We start from the raw sequence: 23908 nt of genomic DNA on the forward strand, positions 1-23908 counted from the left end.
GAGAGAGGGAGATAGAGAAAGAGAGAGAGACAGAGGGATAGAAGGAGGGAGGGAGGGAGGGAGGGAGGGAGGGAGGGAGAGAGAGAGAGAGGAGAGAGAGGGAGAAATAGAGGAGAGTGAGAATGAAGTTAGATGGATAGGGAGGTAAGGAGGACCTGGAAAGAGTTGTGGGAGGAGGGTGATTATGATAAAACAGTATATGAAAATTGTCAAAAAATCTGATAAATAGTATTTTACAGAGAAATTTACAGAATGCAAACATTAATCATGTATTTTCAATCTTATAATCCCAGAGTAAATTGTGTTAAATTCCCTGGGTTTATTTCTGACACTCAACACAGTTTTAAACACTTTCTGTTTGCTTCTCAGAAAGTAAATGAGACAATTCCACACTGACAGATGCACCTCATCCACTCTGGCTGTGGCCAGTGGCCCTCTAGTGGACACATCGTGAAAATGCTTTCCCTGATCTCCAAGGCAGTGTGACAACCAGCACCCAACAGCAGTTCATCAGAATAAAAATCTAGATAATAAAGAAAAGAGTTAAGATAAAACTGGCAGCTAAATATTTTTCAAGTAAACAAAAATATTTAACATTATTTGAACAAATTGAGTATTCAGTACTTAGAAGTTTCTAGGAAAATGTCAGTTCAGAAGTTGTCTCAGATACAAAAAGAAAACGGGGAAAGAAAACAATACCCTGCGTAAGGTTAACCAAAACCAGTCATTTATGCCATAAGAAAAAGTAAAATGAACTGTGGAGCCATCTAGTCCTTGCTCTGTGGAGGGGACAAAGGGTCTGCACTGATGTCTGGGGGTGGGGGAGGCGCATACAGAAACCTCACAAATGGCTAGAGTGAAATATGTTAACAGTGCAGTAGTTTATAGTGTATCTTTTCTATTTCTATTATGTTTGTGTATCTGTGTGTCAGGGGGGTCAGAGGACAATTGTGCTGAGTCAGTTCTCTCCTTCCACCTTGTACGCCCCATAAATCAAACTCAGGTGGTCAGGCTTGGCATCAAGTCCCTATTCTCACTGAGCCAATTTTCTGGCCCAATTGTAACTGTTTTAAATGTAAGACACACTGAGGCCACAGGTTAATACTTTGAACTCTAGTGCTCTTCCAATACCTCCACTTACCTAAAAAGTAATTACTATCCAGAGTCACTTATTTTGGCAAATGAATGACAGGAATAATTAAGAGAGACCTGGTAGGAGCAAATGTATATGAAAACCCATCATGAATACATGTCACTACAAATCAATCAAGACAGGAGATAGAGGTAATCACAAACTGCCATAGTTACTATATATTTCTCAATATAAAAATGCTTGTGTGGATCCCAACTCTGATCCAGTACCATGGTTTGAAAGAGAATGTCTGCCCTAGGCTCTGGTATTTTAATTTTTGGTCCCAGTTGGTGATGCTGTTCGAGGATGTTTAGAAGGAATGGCCTTGCTGGAGAAAGTATGTCACTGGAGGCGAGCTTTGAGATTTTAAAACCTTGCCCTACTTCTGGTTTGCTTTTTCTGCCTCATGTTTTCAGTTCAGGATGTGACCAGTTCCAGCTGACACATCTGTCTGCTACCATGCTGTCTGGCCATGATGGACTCATTCTTCAGGAACTATAAGCCAAAATTCAACTTTTTTTTCATAGGTTGCCTCCAGTCATAATGCTTGATTACAGCAAAAGAAAAGTAATAACAAACCTAGCCATCTCAAGATATACATTACATTAAGCAAAGCCTGAAAATGGCATTACTAATTAGGTAGTTATTATAGAAAGATGTAAGCTTTCTACAAATAAGAAAACAAAGGAAGAATAACAAGATTCTTGTAGACAAAATTTAGAGCAAGGATCAAAGGATGACTATTCAGAGACTACCCCATCCGGGGATCCATCCCATCATCAGTCACCAAACCCAGATACTAATGCTCATGCCAGCAAGATTCTGCTGAAGGGACCCTGATATAGAGGCCTCTTGTGAGGCTATGTCAGTGCCTGGCAAACACAGAAGTGGATGCTCAGTCAGCTATTGGATGGAACACAGGGCCCCCAGTGGAGGAGCTAGAGAAAGTACCCAAGGAGCTGAAGGGGGCTGCAACCCTATAGGTGGAACAACAATATGAACTAAATGGTACCCCCTGAGCTTGTGTCTCTAGCTGCATATGTAGCAGAAGATGGTCTAGTCAGCCATCACTGGGAAGAGAGGCCCTTGGTCTTGCAAACTTTATATGACCCAGCACAGGGGAAGGCCAGGGCCAAGAAGTGGGAGTGGGTGGGTAGGGGAGCAGGGGTGGGGGCAGGGTACAGGGAACTTTCGGGATAGCATTTGAAATGTAAATAAAGAAAATATCTAATTAAAAAACATTAAAAAGATTCTTGTGTATAAATTTTAACTTTTCTCATAATAATCTGAATAGTATACCTTAGAAACAGAAATGGATACTGACAATGTTTACATTTCAAACTATACTTGCATGAGAAGCTTGTTACACTGCTAGGTCAGTCCAGGAAGTAGCTAAGGTAACTCCTGTGTTACAGATGGAGAAATTAGGATCTGGAGGGTTAATAACTAAAGGGCCCAAAGATCCCATCCTCAACACAACAGAATACTTCTTACACATTCAGATAACTCGTCAGTGAATCACTGCTCCTAGATCCATCAAAGGTTCTAAGGTTTGCTTTTGCTTTGGTTTTAAGTCATGCTTTTCTGGCCTTTTCCTTTTAAGCATAGACACCATGACACTGGGCTATAACTTAGATATCTCACTTTTAAGTGTTGGGGATTTATTTTTCTTAACTAAAACTTAAAATTTTGTCCACCCGAGGATTCTTGTTTGTTAAGAAAAATTGTAAACATTGGCTGTTAAAATGTCAAAAGTATGTTTAAGCCATATTTATATAGTGAACAACACATGAACATATATTCTCAACATTATTTTATTGTGTATGAATAAAAAAGATAATTTTGTCAAAGATATTATCTTCATATTATTATTTTAACTGTCTTAGTCCATATTAGAATTAAAAATGCAATACATAGCAGATTGCCTGCTTAGCTCAACAAACATTTTTTTAAAAAAGGATTTATTGGTTGTATTTCATATTTATGGGTGCTTTGCCTGCTTGTTTGTCTATACCATGTATGTTCTTTGGTGCCCATGGAGGCCAGAAGAGGGCACCAGATCCCCCGGGACTGGAGCTATGAACAGTTGTGAGCTACCATGCTGGTGTTGCCAATAAAACCAAGGTCCTCTGGAAGAGGAGAAAATGCTCTTAACTGCTAAGCCATCTCTCCATCACCCAGCCAACATTTTTAATGATCAAAGCAACACTTATGAATGACATAGCCTAGTCTATAGAGACTTATGTTGTCTTTTACTTCCAGAATTTTAAGGGGTTAACCAAATTTTGAGAAAAAGAAAATATAAATTAAAAAAAAATCCAAAAAACAATTAGGGCCAGCCTGGTCTACAGAGTGAGTTCCAGGACAGCCAGGGCTACACAGACAATTAAAAGAGAAAGAATGAGCTGGCAGTAAGCTGTGAGAACCCATGAATGTAATTTTCTGTCAAAATATAGTTGGTTGCAGTCAGTGAGGTAGTGAACTTATCAATGACTTACTTCTCTGATTTAGCTTGAACTCTTAACATTTTTGCATCTAAACAACAAATGCTGGCATTCTCTTAGGGGAGAGCACTTGGCCTGACCAGCAGAAAACAAGGACCCTTCTATCATAAGAGGAGAAGCAATTGCTGCAGTCACATAGGACATTTGCTGATGTGTGACTATTCTATTCAAGATCTACCTAATTCTGGTCAGCTTTGATTATTGTTTTTTAGCTTCCTTTTGTTCTGAGCCCCAACACTTCACCATTCTGTAGGAACCTAGTCTGTTTTCTCCTACTACTAAATAACCAGCCACATGTGCCTATAAATACTCACCAAGTGATTCTTTTCAGCTTTGTATTTAGCCTAATTATCTAGCACGTAGAAGGGTCCTCAACAAACACACATAGAATAAATGAGGAAATGGATGTGTGCATCTATGGAGAGAGAGGAAAGTAATTATTAGGTCTCTCTGTCAGGGGATAGCCCACATACTACATGCCAAGGACACTTTAGCAGTGTGGTGAGATTCTTTAAACATGCCACTTCAAAAGAATCCACTGCACTAAAATATATATCATAAAAATAATCACAGGATCAAGACACCAACACAGACATGCTTCTGTGCAGTCTAGGCGTATCAGGTTGCAGATTCCTCTGCAGAGGTGTGGCTGGAAAGTTTCACTCTCAAAATCCCCAAATGACAGCATCTGTCAACTTTCTAAAACAGGGCTTTCTTTTTATTTATATGTATGAGTGTTTTTCCTGAACATATGTATCTGAAGTGTGTCTGAGGTCATAAAATCACATCTGATTCCCTGGAACTGGAGTTACAGAAGGTTGTGAGCTGCCATGTAGGTACTGGGAACTGCATTCAGGTCCTCTGCAAGAGCATAAAGTGCTCTTAATACTGAACCATCTCTCCAGCCCTGATCTGTTAATTGTTTTGCTCTTGGTTTCTCAGTGGGCACCCTCTATCTCCCTGTCTAAGACACTGCTCACAGTGAGGTGTTGGAACAGGCCATGGGCCCAGACAGTACAGGGTGTCACGCTTTGCTTTCCCCAGTAATTTCCATATAGCATCCTCACGATCAACTGTGCCTTGACTACAGTCCATCGGACCTTTGCCATCTTCCCTCATAGGTACCTAATCAACAGAGGTGGCCTAGGACCTGGGGATACAGGGACTCATATCTTACTTACAGGACACCCAAACAATCCTCCCAGCCCCTTAATAATCTACACTTCTGCTTGAGAAACGACTGGTGGCTATAATCCAGAGCCGTTCAGTCTGCTTCTGAACCTCTTCCTTTACTGCCTAGGATTCAGCTCAAACTGCCATCTCATTGACCAAAATGGAGTTCCCATTATCTGCCCTTCCCTTTAAGAGTGTATGCACACTTCTCTTTTTTACTTTAGTAGGGTTTAAAGAAGAGGAAACAATAAACATGTAATCCTCTTCATTTTAATAAAGTTGCCATTAAAACTTTTATAAAGGAGCAAAATGTTTTAAAATAAAAAAAGAGACTTGGGAATAGAACTGGAGAGACAGCCTGGCAGTTAAGACCACTTGTTGCTCTCACAGAGGACCCAGATTCAGTTCCTAACACCCACAAGGCCACTCAAAACTTCTAAAACTCCAGTTCCAGGAATCCAATACCCTCATCTGGCTTTCATGGCACTGCAAACATGTGAGGCACAGACATACATGCAGGAAAATCACCTATATACATGCATGCATGCCCACAAAAATCAAATGGAAAGAAATTTCTCAAAATCCATCTAAATCTATTTTATAACTATGATTCTATATCCAAGAAAATTTAAGCTACAACTATAGTGTCATGAAGGTAAGATCTTCCCTAATTTTTTCTAATTTTACTATCTAGTTTAGAAGTGATCAGTAAATATATACTGGATGAGTAAACAAAGTTAATATACCTATGATAAAAATTTAGGACTTTTAGTCTTTATACTAGAGTTATCTGGGAGGAGGAGCCTCAATTGAGAAAATGCTTCCACCAAATTGCCTGTAAGAAGTTAATATGATATTCTCTTGATTCAGTACTAATGTGGGAGGGCCTAGTCCATGGGGTGGGGCATTCTGCACACTCTGGGCAGGTGGTCTTGAGTTGTCTAAGGAAGGTTGACTGAAAAAGCCCAAGGAGCAGGTCAGTAGGCTGCACTTCTTTTTGGCCTCTGCTTCAATTGCTGCTTCCAAATTCCTGTCCTGATTTCCCTCAGGGAAAAAGTATGACCTGAGAGTTTAAAGAGAAAATAAACCAGTTCTTCTCCAAGTAATGTGTGGGCATAATGTTTTATCACAGCAACAAAAATCCTAATAAACAAGACACTCAGGACTAGTTTTGGAAAATTCCAAAAAGCAGCCAGACCTGAAGACAGATTATTTCGTACCTACAATGCTTGAGACCAGAAGTGCTTTAGATTTCAATTTTTAAACCTGGTTTCTAGCATATTATCACATATAAATGAAGGGGTGTTGTATTTTGTCAAATGCTTTTTCAGCATCTAATGAGATGATCATATGATTTTTTTTCTTTAGAGTTTGTTTATGTAGTGGATTACATTAATGGATTTTTGTAGTACTGAACCAACCTTGCATCCCTGGAATGAAGTCTACTTGATCATGGTGAATGATGGTTTTGATGTGTTCTTCGATTTGGTTTGCTAGAATTTTACTGAGTATTTTTGCATCAATATTTATAAGCAAAACTGGTCTGAAATTCTCTTTCTTTTTTGGGTCTTTGTGTGGTTTAGGTATCAGAGTAATTGTGGCTTCATAGAATGAAATAGGTAGGATTCCTTCTGTTTCTATTTTGTGGAATAGTTTGAGGAGTGCTGGTATTAGCTCTTCTTTGACGGTGTGGTAGAATTCTGCACTAAAGCCATCTGGCCCTGGGGTTTTTTTGGTTGGGAGACTTTTAATGACTTCTTACATTTCCTTAGGGGATATGGGACTGTTTAGATAGTTTACCTGCTCTTGATTTAACTTTGGTTCATGGTATCTGTCTAGAAAATCATCCATTTCATCCAGGTGAAACTGTGGAGAAGGAAGAGCACTCTCCTCCACAGCTGGTGGGACTGCAAACTGCTACAACCACTCTGTAAATCAATCGGGAGGTTCCTCAGAACATTGGAAATAGATCTATTTGACCCAGTGCTATTTCACTCTTGGGCATACTCCTAAAAGATGCCCCACCATACGACAGGAACACGTGTTCCACTATGTTCACAGCAGCCTTATCTGTGATAGCCCAGAGAAGCTGGAAACAATCCAAATGTCCCACAACAGAAGAATGGATACAGAAAATGTGGTTCATTTACACAATGGAATACTATTCAGCTATTATGAACGAGGACAGTAGGCAAATGGACAGAACTAGACAATATCATCCTGAGCGAGGTAACTCAAACCCCAAAGGACATGCATGATATCTATTCACTAATAAGTGGATATTGGCCACAAAAAAAGTACAGAATACCTAGGATACAATCCACAGGATTCAAAAGGCTTAACAAGCAGAAGGGCCCAAGTGGGGATGCCTCAGTCCAACTTGGGAGTGAAGAGAAGACAATCGTGTGAGGCAGAGGGAGGGAGAGATCTGGCTGGGAGACTGGAGCGGTAGGGAAAGATGATCAGGGAGAGGGGTCAGGAGAGAAGCCCTGAGGACCAGAATAATGAATGGAAATAAGGAACCTTAGGCGTGGGGTGGAGCAGGAGGCAGGGGGATCCTCAAAAAGTACCAGAGACCTGGGAGGTGAGAGACTCTCAGGACTCAAAGGGAAGGACCTTAGATGAAATGCCCAACAGTGGGGAGAGGGAAATTGTAGAGTCCACCTCCAGAAAAAAGATGGGACATCAAGTGGAGGGATGGGGTTGTTATACCACAGTCAAAAATTCTGACCCAGAATTGTTCCTGTCTAAAAGAACTGCAGAGACAAAAATGGAAAGGAGCCTGAGGGAAAGGTGGTCCAGTGACAGGCCCAAATTGGGATCCATCTCCAAGGCCTGACACTATTACTGATGCTATGGTGTGCTTACAGAAAGGAGCTTAGCATGGCTGTCCTCCTAGAGGCCCAACAAGCAGCTGACTGAGACAGAAGCAGATACTAACACTCAACAATTGGATTGGTGTCAGGGACCCCTGTGGTTGAATTAGGGAAAGACTGGAAGAAGCTGAGGAGGAGGGCTACCACATAGAAAGACCAGCAGTCTCAACTAACCCCTGAGATCTCTCAGATACTGAGACCAACATACCCTAGCTGGTCTGAGCCACCACCCAACCCCCAACATCTATACAGCAGAGGACTGCCTGGTTTGGCCTCACTGGGAGAAGACATCCCTAATCCTTGAGATACTTGAGGCCCCAAGGAGTGGGGAGGCCTGGTATGGGGAGTGACATCCTCTTGGAGATGGGGAAGAGGAATAGAATGAGGAATTGTGGGAGGGCAGACTTGAAGGGGGACAAAGACTGGACTGTAATAAGAAAAATAATATCTTAAATAAGACAGAATTCTAATTGGGGGGGTTTATTTAGGTTTTATATACAGTGTGTGTGTGTGTGTGTGTGTGTGTGTGTGTGTGTGTGTATGTACACATAAGTGATAAAAACAGACAGAGCTCGAATATAATTCTATGAGACATTATAAATGATTTTGTGCAGGAAGCAAAGTTGATAAACACTGACCTATCAGAAAGCTAGAGTTACCACTCCTTCAGCTGCCCACGTGGACAACTTGTGATTGTTTGTTATCACCTTCACTACTGGGTCTAAGTTTATACACAACCACTGAACAATCACTCTTTTATATTTATTCACAAGAATGTATTTTATACTAAATATATGGCATTCCCTCAATGCAGAAAAAAAAAATCATGCAGCACAATGGCTTGTCCAGAATCCCTGGGCTGGCTGCCAGGAGGTTTCAAGGTACTAGACCCTGTACTGGAAGTGCTGGTGAGAAGATAAACATTGACAGTTGATCTACACCTATGCCTCTGTTCACTGTACTAGCATGCCATTCAGGCAAGCATTTTTATACTTACTTCTCTGTGATCTGGGGCTACCCTAAATACCCATGGGGTGCTGGTACAAAAAAAAAAAAGTGAACCCAATAAAACAAGAGAGGTCTCTAGTGATCCAGCTTTCTTGCTAGTACAATACGGACTTGTAAGAAATTGATCTCCAAAAACAGCTCAAGGACATAGCCTTCTCCTAGTTTAAGCTTATAATCTGTGCAACATGCCACACCCCAGATTTACTCTATTTGTGGCCATTTTGATTCCTTTGGGAGTTGTATCATTTATCTGTGACCAGTGACTTTCTGGGCGACAATGCTAAAGGGTGACCTTTTATCAGTATTACAGACTTGTTCGAGCATCAGCTTCCTTTCAGTGATGACCTGGCAAATGTGTGAAGGATTTCTCTGCTGCTTTATGAGAAGAAGATATGTTGTAATAATAATCTGTCTTTTCTCTACCTAACATCCATTTGTCCATCATACTAGGATCAACTATAGGTCCTTGCACACACTAATCACCACTCTACCACAGAGCTGTGTCTTCAACCCTTTTTACTTTGAAAATAAGCTCAACATTAAGTTGCCTGGGCTGCTCTTAAAGGTCACTTTGTTGTCCAGCCAGGCCTTGAACCTGACATCCTCCTGCCTCAGTCTCCCGAGGAGATGGGATTATAAGTCTATGCCACCAGGCCTAGCTATAACTATAAATCTTTTCTAACAATGTTTTTATTGGTGCTTTGAAGACTCTACATCGTATATCCCTATCACATTTACTTCCTGGTCCTTCCCTGTTTCCCCATGACCCATTTCCAGAAAGGAAAAAAGAAAAAAAAAAAGTCCAACTTGTGCTATGTACATGCTCACAGGAGTAAGTATACTCAAACTCTCAGTGGTCTGTCCCTTAAACAGAGATGAGTCCATCGCATCCTGTACCCCTGCTGGAAGCCATCTATTGTGGAGAACGACACTTCAGCATCCTATCAGTTTTTAAGAGTTTTCTTCGATGGTTCCTACTTAGGCTGTTAAGGGGGTGTGTGGTTATGAATCTCTTAGAATTTAAAACTGTGTCTTTTCCTAAATTTCTGCAACAAGCCACTGAATATTTATAGTTACTTTCAGATTTAGTTCACCACAATACAATACTGCTAGCTTTACAATCATCACACTATTAAGTGTCTTGAGTTCACTGTGACACTAATGAAGCTATCCTTTCGTTATTTTTTAAAGTGTGTGTGTGTGTGTGTGTGTGTGTGTGTGTGTGTGTGTGAGTCATAGGACAATGTGAGGGTGTTGACTCCCCCCTTCCACTATGTAAGTCCTAGGGAATCAAACTCAGGTTTAGTAGCTGGTACCTCTATTCATAAGGACCCTGCTGGAACATTTCCCTATTTTTTCACTAACTTCTATTCATTGCTTTAAATGTTAACAGTTCCTCCTTCTGTTTCCTCAAGTTTGATACAGTGGTCATTCCCACACAATATTCTTCAATGAGCCATTTACATCAGCACCGCTGTGTAGCTTCTGTAGCAGCCTGACTTCTGCTCTAGAAATAAACATGAATGCTTCCTTTTTTTCTTATCATTGTACTACATGAGGATCTGTAGCCTTGTCTGAGACTCCCAATGGATCTTTACACCACACCAAAGAGAATATGTCAACATTAAAATTAAAATAAACTGAGTAATGTACACAGGCTTTGGCAGAAAGTGGCAGGAGCATCCTCAAGAACCTGTTCTTGTGCATGAGGCTGCATATGCCTCACCTTACTATCTTCTGTGGGTCAGAGGCCTGCACTAGGGAACCTGGCATTCATTCAAAAGCTGTACCACAACTGACAGTGACTTTTGTCCCTGAGGGACATTGAATAAACTGTGTTGTGTTCCTGTGTTTTAACTATGACACATCCCAGCATGACAGGTATGATGTTTTTCATTTGCGACATTAACTTGGCACTCAAGAAGTCTCCTATTTGAATAAGCCTGCACAAAAACCTGCAATCCATATAGCACTACTGTCATATTAAATGTTTACTGGCAATAAATATTTCATCCTTGTTTATATTCTGCTATCACTAACTTCAAATTAAAATAGAATACTCACTTCATCAGCCACAAACTCCTTACTCAGACCAAAATCTGTCAGCACCACATGGCCGTTAGAATCAAGGAGAATATTTTCAAGCTTAATGTCACGGTATATAATCCCCAACTGTAGAAACAAAACAAAACAAGATGCATTTTAAGATACATTCCAAATGAATTAAGACAGTGTCTGTCTACCTTTAAGGAGGTGATCCTGTTGCTCTTGGCAACTCTGCGAGCAAATGCTCTATCCTGGGCTCAAGGGCTGGCTTTCCCCAGGCTCTCCAAATGTATTTTAGTTTTCTCTGTGTCGAGGGTCTATCCCTGGGACCAGCTTCTTCGGGGTCTCTTTGTTGACTATTGCCTTTTCTGACTCTCTTCTCCTTATTTCACACTCATTCCAAATCATCTTCATGGGCATTCTTGGACAATTCTCATCCACAATTTTGCAATGGCTTTAGCAAACCTTTCTAAAGAGCCATCATTTCTTTGTTTTCAAACTGTGTACTTACCTGTACATATTTCTTAGGGATGTACTATTTATCATATTAGATCTGTATTGTCAGCTTTTTCAGATTTTATACACTTATCTGGTATCCTGTATAATGCAATTACTGAACAGGCATTTAATAAAGGCTTTTTGAGTAATAAGCTCTTAAACACAAAGGTTAAAGAGCACAGGTTAATTTTTATGTTTAGTTCTAAATCGGCAAAACAAATCATTAAATAACATTTATACAGACAGTCATGCACTGCTTTATGACAAGGGAATGTTCTGGAAGATATGCTGCTAGGTGATTTTGATTGTGAAAACATTATGGAGTGTACTTACACGAACCTTGATAGTGTACTGAAAAAAATCCTATTCCTCCTGAGGCCACAGAGAGTAAAACAAGTGGGCAAATCAAGCAAAAAGGACCACAGAGTAAACATGAGATGTATACAGCTGCTGCCAGTGTACACAGCAGACTGTCTTACAATAAACCCTCTAAATGTATACTAAATACATAAATCAGAAGCATGGCTGGTTATTATTGGCCATTATCGGGTTCTACTTTGCTGTACTTAATGACACGTGCTGCATTATTATATGAATGGGACCACAGCGGGTTTATTTACACCAGCCTCATGTAACAGGGATGGGATCAAATATAGCAATTTGACAGCTACAAAACCACTAACTGACAGGAAATTTTAATTTCCATTACAATTCTATAGGATCACAGTCAAATGTCTGGCCCATCACTGAGTGAAAATGTTATACAGTTCAAGGCTGTAAGCCTCTGTTTTGTTTCTCATGTAAGCAGCATAGTAAAACATTTCAACTGTAAAATGTATATCTAAGATGTGACTGACTGATCCACTTTGATACTGCTTTCTGTGTCAGTAATATCTGCACAGATGAAATGCTTTGAAATACTGCTTTCCTCAGTATTAAATACAGGAAAACACAGATTTCTAATAATTTCTCAAAACTGAAATCAAAATTATACCTCCCTTATCAAAACCCCAAAACACCCCCCCCCAAGCAAAAACAAGAACAAAAATCAGTAGGCAATTTTCCTATGAGAGCTAGAGTGGTTTATGGGAAAGGCGGGAAGGAAAACACGAGCATGCACTGAACAGACACTCGACTTGAAGCATTGCACATATCTAACCAGCAGCCCTTCACATCTCAACCTCTTTGGAAAGACGTTTAGAAACAAACTATGTAGTCCAGATAACTTCATCATTTACAAATAAATGTATAATTTCTTTCTTCCTATAAGACTTAGTACTAGCATCTTTGTTAAGATTAGCATTTTGGGTAAGACAGTCTAGAACTTGTTTACTATACTGCATTTGTTGTGTATCTATCACATTTATTCCCAGTTCCATTATGTTATCGACATCCATGTTTTTATTACTATTTAGTAATAATGAGTGGCATGGAATCGTCCTTTAGTAAATAAAATTAATCAATTGAAATATATAATTTATAGACTATTTCCCAGCTTACCCGCTTGTCTTTGTGTCTTGCTTTTGATTTAGTACTTATGGTGAGCTTTACTGTCATTTTTATATAATAAAATATTATACCTAATTATAAGCTACAAAGGTCTTTGTAATTTACTCCAAATAGTAATATTTCTGATATAAAAATGTTTAAACTAAATCATGTCACCCAAAAATAAACACAGCCATGAAGCTTGTCACCATAGTGAAAATTCTAACAAAAGAAGCACAGAACGGCCATTTATTGCCCCTGCTTTCCTTCCTCTCCCACCAGCTCTCTTCTCTTCCTATTTCTCACACAGTATTATTCATTCTTCATCTGAGACGGGGTCTCACTCCATAAAACCAGGATGACCTCAAATTCACAACCCTGATCCCCGAAGCTCCCAGCTGCTGGAATTTTCTAAAGATGATAATTTTGTCTCCCTCTACCTGTCTGGTCTTGTTTCTGTTCTGGGTTAGATCAGCCATTGCTGGACTTCTGCCTTTTTTTTTCTTTAAAGTACCTTTCAGAATCTTTTCTCAGTCTCTCCCATCTACTATTTTCATCTTTGATTCAATTTTGATCAAAACTCCCTGCACCCAAGGTCTCTATGTTACATACCTGAACTTTAACCTGTTCATCTTAACTAAGGGAGGGATGGCGGACAGGACAAAGAGTGGCTTCAGAATATATCTGGATTGTTGAAATTTAGTGACTCAAATCCTATCGTTCCTTTATGAACTTGTACACCTTTGATATAAATTACTTTAGCATTTTCTATTTCTGAAGAAAACCATACACACTGAGGCAACACAGAAACCATCTGCTTCTCTAACTTAAATAAGTTAAGTCAAAATTTCATGGACCAAAGGTTAAGAGTATCATGGAGTTTAAACTAATTTGTACAGAGTTCTGAAAAGATCATAGATACAATGGCCAGCTAACAGTTTCTGTATCTGAGCACATGGCACACAGAGGCAATGAGAGGGAGCAGGGTAGAGCAGGTGCAGAGGAAGTTAGCACAGAGGAGGGAGTTACTCCAAATCAGCAGCACAGCCAGGGAGTGCCTTCTGAGTGCAGACAGATGGACTGTGCCATGGAGCAAGTCACAACCAAGGAAATATACTGTACAGCTTGGGCTTCATTTTAAAAACCAAAGACTTTTTTTCCCCCTAATAAAAGTACTGGGATTTTTTTCATAAAGACAAAGAATAAGAAAAAAAAAGTTCAAGTTCTTTTGTTTCTTTTGGTTATGTTTTTATGTTTCAAAACATGACAGACAAGAATTTATTTACTTTCTGTTCAGTTATTGAGTTGGGGGTCTCACTTTGTGGCTCAGCTTCAACTCATGACCCCACCTCAGCTCCAATGTGCTGGGATTGTAGGCATACCACACCAAGCCCAGCAAAAAGTAAATGCTTAGAAAGGAACTATGAAACTGAGAAAACAATAACATCCATAAGACCAAGACAACATGTGGAAACATCAACTTGTTTAGCTCCATCAAGACCTCTGTTAACAGACTATTCATAAGGAAACTCCGAAGACGAAGCCTTACCTTGTGCAGGTGTTCCAGGGCGAGCACAATCTCTCCAACATAGATCTGCACTTCGTGCTCTGTGAAACGCTCTCTTTGAGAAAGATGAGTAAAAAGTTCTCCACCATTTATATAATCTAAAAACGAAATATATTTTTTTTCTTTCTTTGACTTGCATTGATAAATGAAAGGAAATAACTCCTTTTAATCACTCTGGGCTAACCATTAATTTATTTTTGTGTAATTATCAGTATATGACAGTTCCATAGAAAGTATTATTAATTTCATATGTCATACAATTTCCTAAGACAATGACCACCCTAACCAAACCAGATTAATGTGCAAGGGGCACTGCCGTTAAAACTATGACACAAAACCCACACAGATTTAAGAATATTTTCCAAGTCCTCTGCCACCAGTGTGTAACTTACTGTAGATCGTCAAACATCAGCCATATGACGACCAAACCCTCCCCTGAAAAACCCCACACAGATCCCCAAAAGAACACAGCAAAATCCTGTCTTGTTCCATGCAATGGCTGCCAATTACTAGTGTTAAGATTTGTGGATCAATTTCCTATTTCCCACAATTGTCTGCACACATTTTGAAAGAATACAGTTAGGCAGCAGGCGGCAGTCTCACAGCTCCATAGGGAATGGACTAAAAGGACATATGGGGAAAAGAAGCACAGCCTGGCTGCATCAGTCTTCAAACCCAGAGATGCCATTTCTCCTTATCATGAGGGAAATGGTGAAAAAGGAGGCAAACTGGCTAAAGAAGGAAGGTTGCCTCATTGAAGGAAAAGAAAGAAACACTGATATTACTTGAAAAACTGAAATGGATGAATTTAGGTAACAACGGATTATTATTATAATGAGTTTAAAATCATGCAAGAGAATGATCTCAAAGAAAAAAATTGATCTCTACGTTCATCAGAGACTAACCACAAAGAACATTCCCTTTCTAAGGCTTCAGTATTTTACTAATGTAAGACAAACACAAAGTTAATTATAAAGGAACACAACATTCCTACAAATGAACAGTGGAATTTTCTATTTTAAGTAGTTATTTACTTTAGCCTAAATTTCCATCGTCATGACAGAGAAGTATACACCAACCTATAAAAGGACAAATTCTCACATAGTCTCAAATGTTCAGCTCAGTCACCTCATCTTCTTGTGCTCACATTCAACAGAGCCAACCTCTTCCTCATGGCAGCACCAATCACTGAAGACCTTGTTACCAATGCATTTATCTTCCTGTGTTCCCGGTCTTGGCTGTACTTTCTCTGCTACACTGCAGTTTTAAGCATCAAGACCAATATAGTCACCACACTACATCACAACAAATGCCTGTATGCAGCACTCAATAGATACTTTTTTAACTTAAGAAAAATTATTTTTACCATTGCTCTGTATGTGTATCTTTGTTTTCTGTTATTTTAGTCAGCATACAAAACAGTGGGTTTCATTCTGACTTTTATCTATGTATGGTGAACTCTGCTCACATTCCTTATCCCAGTATATTCTCTTGTCATACAAATACCAGCCCCCAATGATGGTTTCCCTCTCTGAAAACAATTATTAAAACCAAAGGACAGTCCAGTGTAAAGCAAAACAAAACACCTTCAACATACTCCTGTCTCAGAGGCAATATGACACATTCAGGGGAATGAGAGGTCTGTAACTGAAGGACTCAAAATAGACAGTGTTCTACTGTTGCCCTGTTGTGAGTAATTTAAGTTCCTCTATCCCCAATTCTCTATTAAACAGAGCCAATAGCTATTTGTGAATTACTGTTGCTTGGGATATAGGAAGTGTTTTTGCATTGCTGGGGAGACTCAAGAAAAAGAAACTGTAAGTCTAAGAAGACAAGCTTAATAAATCAAGATGTAAATGTAAATAAAGAAAATATCTAATTAAAAAAAAAGATTCTTACTTTTCGTCTTTGACCATTTATTTTTGCGTTAACTTTTATGTTGTGAGGTATGGTTCAATTTCATATTGTATCATACAGCTATCCAGTTGTTCCAGCACCATTAGTTGAACAACTGTTCTTCATTGTCACTCTTGCTGAAAAATCCAGTGGTCTGTAAACGTAAGGATCTCTGTTCTCTAGGACCACATCAGTCACAGGTTTATCCTTACACTGGAGTCATATTTTTACAATCAGTGTAATGCTGCTGACTTTTCATTGTTGTTTTGTTTGGGTGGTTGTTGTGTTTTGTTTTGGCTTAAAGTCTCAGTATTGCCCAGGCTGGCTGTCAACTCCTAGACTCAAGCACTTCACCTTCCTTTGCCTCTCAAGCAGCAGGTGTACAGGTGTAGACCTGGCTTACAATATTATTTTGAATTCATGAAGTGAAGCTTCTATTCTGGTTCTTTAAAAAAAAAAAAACTATTATAGTTCTCCTCAGCTCCCTAAGTTTCCACCTGAATTTTGGGATCACCTTGTTAATTCTATAAAGAAATGATCTGAAGTTTTGAAAAGAGCTGAATACTAACTCTGATAATCGATTTAGGAATATCATCGCCCCTAATGTTCCTTGAAGATGTCATGTCTTTTCATTTACACAGATAGATCACTTTCATTCTTGGAACACTGTGTAAAGTTGTACATTTCTTTATTGCCAAATGCTTTACTGTATTTATTCTAAACTAAATGGAAATGTAAGAATATAAAAACTTAGGGGCGGGAGAGATGGCTCAGAGGTTAAGGGCACTTAACCTGCTGCTCTCCACAGGTCCTGAGTTCAATTTCCACCAACGATGCAGTGACTCACAACTATCTGTAATGAGATCTGATGCCCTCTTCTGGTGTGACTGAAGAGAGCTACAGTGTAATCCCTCACATAAAATACATATATAAATCTTTCAAAAATAAAGAAAGAATATAAAAATTTAGTTGTGTGGTGCTCTATATCCTGTTTAACTTTATTGATCCTAATATTTTAATGGATTCCTTAGGGCTTTATCTGATCATGTCATCTTAAGGTTGTCTTCTTACTTTGCAAGCTATAGGCTTTAGTGACCTTTCCCAGCCTACACTGTTGAATGAAGTACAAACATGGATATTCATCCCACGTTTGATTTCGGAAGAGCAGCACTTGGTCTTCCATCACTAAACCTATGTTCCCTGTGCTTTGCTTTGTTTTCATACATGCTTTTATCCCATCCAAAAGCTCACTTCTTTGCCTGTTTTATTAAATGTTTACCATCATAAATGAACGCTGAGTTTCAGCCAATGCTTTTCTCGTGTTTGCTGAGAAAACCATACAGTTCTTTTTTTCTACTGACGTGGTAAATTGAGTCAAGGCTTTTAAGACTGTCTTGTATTCCTAGAACTAATCCTGCTTAGTCGTGCTATATAATCCTTCTTACTTATTCCTCAATAGTTTGATAGAATTTTGTTGAGTAATTTTGTATTTTATTCATAGGAGATGTTGGTTCATGTTTTCTTGTAATGTTTTTGTCTGGTTTATATACTAAGAGTGGCCTCAGAGGTGAAGTTGGGAAGTGTTTTCTCTTTTTGGACAATTTTAAGAAAAATTTGGTATCAAGTCTTCTGTAAATGTTTAGTTTACATTCACTCACGAAGACCCTGGGACCTTGAACTTTCTTCAAGTATGCCTCCACTTCCTTGAAATCTTCACCAAGAGCAGTAACAGAAAGTGTTTCTTCTTGAGGCAATTTAAGTACTATGTATTATTCTAGGAATTCTTTACTTCCTTCTTAATTCATTTGTTTGCTTCTTTAGCACAAGGTATCATTAAATTGCTTGGGCTAACCTCAACCTTACAATTCTGCTGCCCCAGCTTCCTGAGTATTGGGATTACAGCCATGGGCCACCACCTTGGCTGGGCATTCAGGTTACCTTAACACCCAGAAAACTGTATGTTCTTACTTAGTTGTTCTCAGAATTCCCTTGTGATTCATTTTAATTCAGAAGTCATACTCTATATCGCTACTGATTTTACAGATTTACTCCTTAAAAGAAAAAAATGGTTGGTTTAGTTAAAAACTTAGAAATTAGTTTTTCTTTTCAAAAACCACTTTGGGTTTCATTGATATCTCCCTATTGTTTGCATGGTCTCTATTGAAATTGTCTCCTGGCATTTATTATTTACCTCTCTTCTCTTTGCCTTGAGTTAGTTTGCTCTTCTTTCTGCAATGGCTAAACGTGGAGAGCTGAGTTACTGACTACAGTGCTTTACTTTTTCTCTTCAACTTGGGCGATTACAGCTATAGATGTGCCATGGAGCACAACCTTAGCAACGCCTCAAAGGTTTAAATAAGTCTTATGTTCACATTCTCTCATTAAATTATTTTCTGGTTCTTCTTTGACACATTTTCTTTTTCAATTTGGGAATGTATTGCTGAATTTGCATCTGTAAGGACTACACATTTCTATTTGCTATTGATTTCTAATTTTCTTACCCTGTACTCAGAGAACACAATTCTTAATATTTTAAACTCCTTTAACTTTTGAGGTTTTTATGGTCTGGAATATGGCCTATTTTAATGTTCCAAATAGATGTACTTTGTTACTGTTCCAAAATATTCTGTACTTTGTTGTTACTGGGGCTGTTTTAGAGAATTCTATACAAGTCTGTTACAAGTGTAGGTAAAGTGCTGATTTTTATCTCCTTTTTGATATTTTCCTAGGTATGTTTACAATTATTGAAGACAGTATTATTGCATTGTCTATTTCTCCTATTTCTTTCAGTTTTTGCTTTATGTATTTGGTATGCATGTTTATTTATAATCATTACATCTTGATAATGAGTTTGGCTCTTTAGACACTGTGAAATGTCCCATCCAATATCTAGAAATATCTTGTTTTGTTTTTATGACCATTTTGTCTGAGAAGTGTTTAATTATCTGTCAGCTCCCAAAGAAACCAAGGACAAATGGCTGAGATACCCATGAACATGCTAAAGCTAAAGCCGGCCTCTAGGCTCTCTCAGTAAGTATTTGTTTCAGAGTCATCCTGGCTGGCATACCCCATACCCTACCTGCACCTCTCCAGGGCAGGGTCCTTCCTTCCCTTCTCCTAGCTTCTCATTCCTATATAAGCCTAACCTTTCAGCCAGGAGCTTTCCTTGGTTTGGTTCATCCCCTGCTCCTCTTAGTCCTTGGCTACTCTCTTGGTCTTCTTTTGTCTACTCTTCTCTTCCTTTATGCTACCAGTCCCTCTCCAGCCATGTTCAGACTATTGGTCATGTTCAGTCTACTTTCTCTTTCTGCTCTGGACTCTTCCAGATGCCTCTGGCTGTCTCTCCCTTACATCTACAACGAAATCCTTCTCCTCACCCATACCTCAGAGGGGTCCTGTTCTCATTTCATCTGGTGTCAAGACTCGAGAGAGGACTACATGAGGCCCCTTCTGAGGGGGCATCCCTCCTAATGAAACCATGCTACTGACAGCCAAAACCTCTCTGCCCATTGCCCCCCCTGAGTATACCTTTATAGGAACATATAAACCCTGATCAAATGTATTTTATTCATCAAACACATGTTGTTACTTATTTAAATTTTTCTCATTTCCTTTGGGCCTGATACTATCCATATTTGTGGTTGCTGTCTGCAGGATTTTTCATGTTCCCATCTCTCTTCCATTAGAATATTTATATATCTAAAATCTGCATTGTACTTCATTCTAACATCCCGCAGTTCAATTTTTTTAAATCTTTTTTGCGTAAGTCCGACAACTTCTGCTTTTTAGTTAGAATAGTTAGCTATTTGTATTTAATGTTGCTATTGATTAGCAGCTAGATTTGTGTTTGTCACTTTACATGTACCATTTTTTGTTCCTCTGTTGTTTCTTATTTCTATATCTTTCATTGGATATATAGTAACATATACTATATAATTTTTAAAAGAATTTTTATTATCTAATGTTCTCTTTCTAGCTTTCTACATATTGACATAGTAATGTATAAAACATTACTCCTAATCAGCTTTATCCTCACTCCTCCTCTTTGTGCTATTAATATTACACACAGTATAACTATGCACAGTTGGCACTCTGGATCTTACATATTCCACATCTATGAATTCAATGAGCTGCAGATTGAAAATATTTGGGAGGAAGTCTGTGTCTGAACTGAACTTGTAGACTTGTTTTTGTTATTATTCAATAAAAAATACAGTATAACAACTATCTGCAGTGTGTAAGTTATTATGAGCAATCTAGAAAAGATTTAGTATATTCAATAGAACACATACAAGCACACACAGTACTACAAACCACTTTGTAAAGGAGACAAGCATTTGCTGGCTCTGGTCTGCAAGTAGAGGCTATGTCCCCAAGCCTCCATCCCCAAGGAAACTGAGGACAACTACATGTTCCACATCTAAAACATTGCTATCATTATTACCTTACATTTTTTTTCTCTGCAAGTACATATTTATAGTTTGTTATATATCAGTCTTCTTAGTTATTTTTCATTTTCTGTTTTTGTGGGAGGTCCAAATTATGAACTGATTCCAACTCCCCTAGTCCACCCTGGCAGGATATGTTTGTTTTGTCTTGAGCCAGTCTTACATGGTAGCCCAGGCTGTCCTCAAACTTGTGGTGATTCTCCTGCCTCAGACTTCTAAATATTGAATTGCAAGTAGAAGCCACATACTCAGCTTGGCTTGTTTTTATTGTTTTGGCTTTTTCCTTATTTAATAGTTTGGCCTGGCAATTTAGTCAAGTTTCTTTGATCTTCAACATAAGACCTCCAATGCTGCTCCTCAGAGAACAGAGCCCTGAGAATTTGAACAAATTTCCCTCACTGGCTAGGTTCTCTGCCTCTACTAGTATTACAAACAGCTGTTAGGCTTCACTAATTATTATTTGATTGCTCAATTGTTTCCAATAATTCTCTGGGGCACTAACTGTTCCACAGCCTGGTCCAATAAATTCAGGCTCTTAAATGAGTAGTCTGAGGACAGTGTCTGAGCTCTATTCTTAAGGACTTTTTAAGTTGCCTACATCCAAAAATTCCACTAATTGCCATAATGTAGATACCATACTCCGCATAATCACCACCATACTCTAATGCACACTCTGTCTCAAATAGTCAGTTTTGTTAGTAAGTGCTCAAGATTTCTCTGTTCTTATGAACTACCTCTTTCTCTGGCAAAAACCAAAACCAAAACTTCCTTAGGACAGTGGCCAGATTCTCTTGAAGTGCCATCCCTTCTTAGTTTCCCTCTAACAGCATGGAACCCCACCCTACAAACAAAGCAGAACTGGGTGACTAGAGCTCTGAGCCAGCACAGAGTTTGCACCCTAGCTGTATGAGGTGTTAGAGGAAAGGAATTCTCAACTTCTCAGGTATTTTAGTTATTCTCCATGTCTTCTTTTCGCAGAACTGGATTTCTACTGAGTTACTGTTGAGATCAGACTGCTCTAAGTTTCCCCATATTGGTAAAAGCTTTTTTAAGGCTGTGCCTTGCACTAAGAGTCTTCATTTTACAAGCCTCATTTGACTCCACTTTAAGTGCAAACACGGCAGCAGGATGACTCTGTACCTTGTCAGGCATCTAAACAAGAAAATGGCTCAGTTGGTCCAGTTCCTGCACAAGCATGAGGACCTGATTTTAGATGACAGCACTCAGGTAAAAAGACAGGCAACTCAGAGCATGCCTATAACTCCAGCACTGGGAGTAGGATGGGATTGGGGAGACAGCCAAAATTTACTCCTAAAAGTAGAACAAGTAAAATCCTATAAACTTATCAAAGTAAAACTGGACTATATGAGCACATGGGCATATTAAAAATCACACCAGGAAAACTAGGCCTGAGAATTTACTGAACATAGCAGACTTTGGAAGAGGTATTACAATGCTCACATCTGGACCCCATAAAGAGGAGCTATCAAAACCCCCCACGAACTTGTCATCTGACTATTCACTGTACACATCAAGGGACTGAATTCCCAAGTTTCTCTGGGGCCTAGGGTGGGCTCTGTCCTCACTGCTGCCTGGGCCTATGCAAGGCATAGTCTAGATCTGGTTCTGTGCTTTATCTCTAGAGCCTCCATGATCCTACACTTTGTCTGGGCAGCTCCACTTTACCCTGAGACTCTTTATGGCTAGACTTTGAAGCTAAACTGCCACCAAAGCTCCTGGTGGAGTCTTAGTATTTTACATACCTGTAGTGAGTCTCTTTGCATCTATATCTGCTTCCCAATTTCTCAGGAAGTTCTCTTCTACTCTGATGCAACTTCTTTAACCTTAACCTTAACCCACATAGGTTGATCAATTTACTGTGATAGGTAGTATGTGGCCTAATGGCTAACTTAAGATTATAATAAAAGAAACCAAGAAACCATTTTTGCCTCAACTAGCTATCAAGGGAAATCAGGGATAGTAGGGAAATCAGGGATAGTAGGGAAATTGCAGCCAACAAATAAGCATAGCATGTGAATTTACAGTTCAATAAATTCTGACACTGTGGAAAGGTATAAACATGCCCACCTTTGTTTCTGACACAGCATGCTCAGGATACCTGTTTTTCTAGTTTGTTTTGTATTTGCATAGAATCATAAAGTCTGTTTCTCTACAAACACAAAAGGCTTGTTTGAGGTTTTGACATGGAAAACTTTGCATGCATAGTTCAATACGGTTAAAATAGAAAACAGTTTAAACAACATAGAGTTGTTAAACATGGTATAGTTCTAAGCAGCAAAAAATGTAAAAAAGTATTCTAATCTACCGAGTAAATTTATTAGCCAAGTAGATCATATTTTTAAAAGTATACTCTACAATTTTCACTTTATACTTGCTTTACATTCATATATAGAACTGGACCTTGTTGCTTACTTTAAATCAACTGTTAACACACAGAAGACTTGTAAGTGCAGCATGTAGAACTCTTTTTACAAAACAGCAAAGTCACCAACCAACCAAACTGATGCCTTATCATTAATATACACTTTCATACAACATAACCACTTACAAATCAGGAAATTTACATGAATTTATCATTACAATCTAATCCACAAGCCTAAATTTTTTATTTAAGTTATTCCACAAGTATCTTCCATAGTGAATAGGTACAACTTCGAACATATTTTCTCAAATATGCAACAAATTCTCATTCTTTCCTTGGCTTCTATAACCTTGGTACTTGAGGTTACAATGTATCACTTTGCACACTCATCTTGCAGTATCTTCTTGGTTAGTGCATTATTTCAACTCATCCTACTCTCAATGAGTTTTACTTTGATCATTTGAGTAAGGTAGTTTTCTTTGGGTTGTCTACTATATGAGAAAGAGAGCACCCATTTTATCTTTATAATTAACACTCACTTTTGAAAAGGTAATTTGAAAGTATATAGCTACCCTAGACCTCATTAAACATTTAGTTCTTTAGTTATATCTGGATAAATTCATGGTTTTTTATTTTATTCAAGAGGCCAGGATGTACCACTGTTAGTTACCAAGTTCTAGATCCAGAAATCATAAGACAAGACTAGATCCAGAAGAATATAGGGGAAGTCATTACAGGAATGTCAGATTGAGCAGATGAGAGACACAACACTGACCAAGAGTAAATCAAGCCAATGGCTCCCTGACCAAAGAAAAAGAGTAGTTTAATTTTGGACAAGTTCATGGCAAAGGTCTCCATCCAAGCACTTTATGCAAATAGGAGCTATCCA

The 23908-nt window shown here is 38.7% G+C and overlaps 1 protein-coding gene across 7 annotated transcripts in view; it reads right to left on the bottom strand.

Moving 5' to 3' along the window:
* Rps6ka5 (ribosomal protein S6 kinase A5) overlaps positions 1-23908 on the bottom strand; it is a 183102-nt gene that overhangs the window by 55571 nt on the left and 103623 nt on the right. For 6 of the 7 annotated variants that reach the window (XR_003844232.1, XR_003844231.1, XR_003844230.1 and 3 more), the window contains exons 4-5: positions 14275-14390; positions 10758-10865 (exon numbers count right to left, since the gene is read on the bottom strand). Coding sequence is in view for 3 of the 7 variants with exons in the window: in XM_029540777.1 (XP_029396637.1) it covers positions 10758-10865; positions 14275-14390 (224 nt within the window). In the remaining 4 variants the exon portion in view is untranslated. Of the gene's footprint in view, positions 1-3950; positions 4040-10757; positions 10866-14274; positions 14391-23908 lie in introns of those variants that run through there. The other variant, XM_029540778.1, reaches the window with a different exon arrangement.

This window comes from Mus pahari, chromosome 7 (assembly GCF_900095145.1).
Source record: "Mus pahari chromosome 7, PAHARI_EIJ_v1.1, whole genome shotgun sequence".
Classification (NCBI taxonomy): Eukaryota; Metazoa; Chordata; class Mammalia; order Rodentia; family Muridae; genus Mus; species Mus pahari.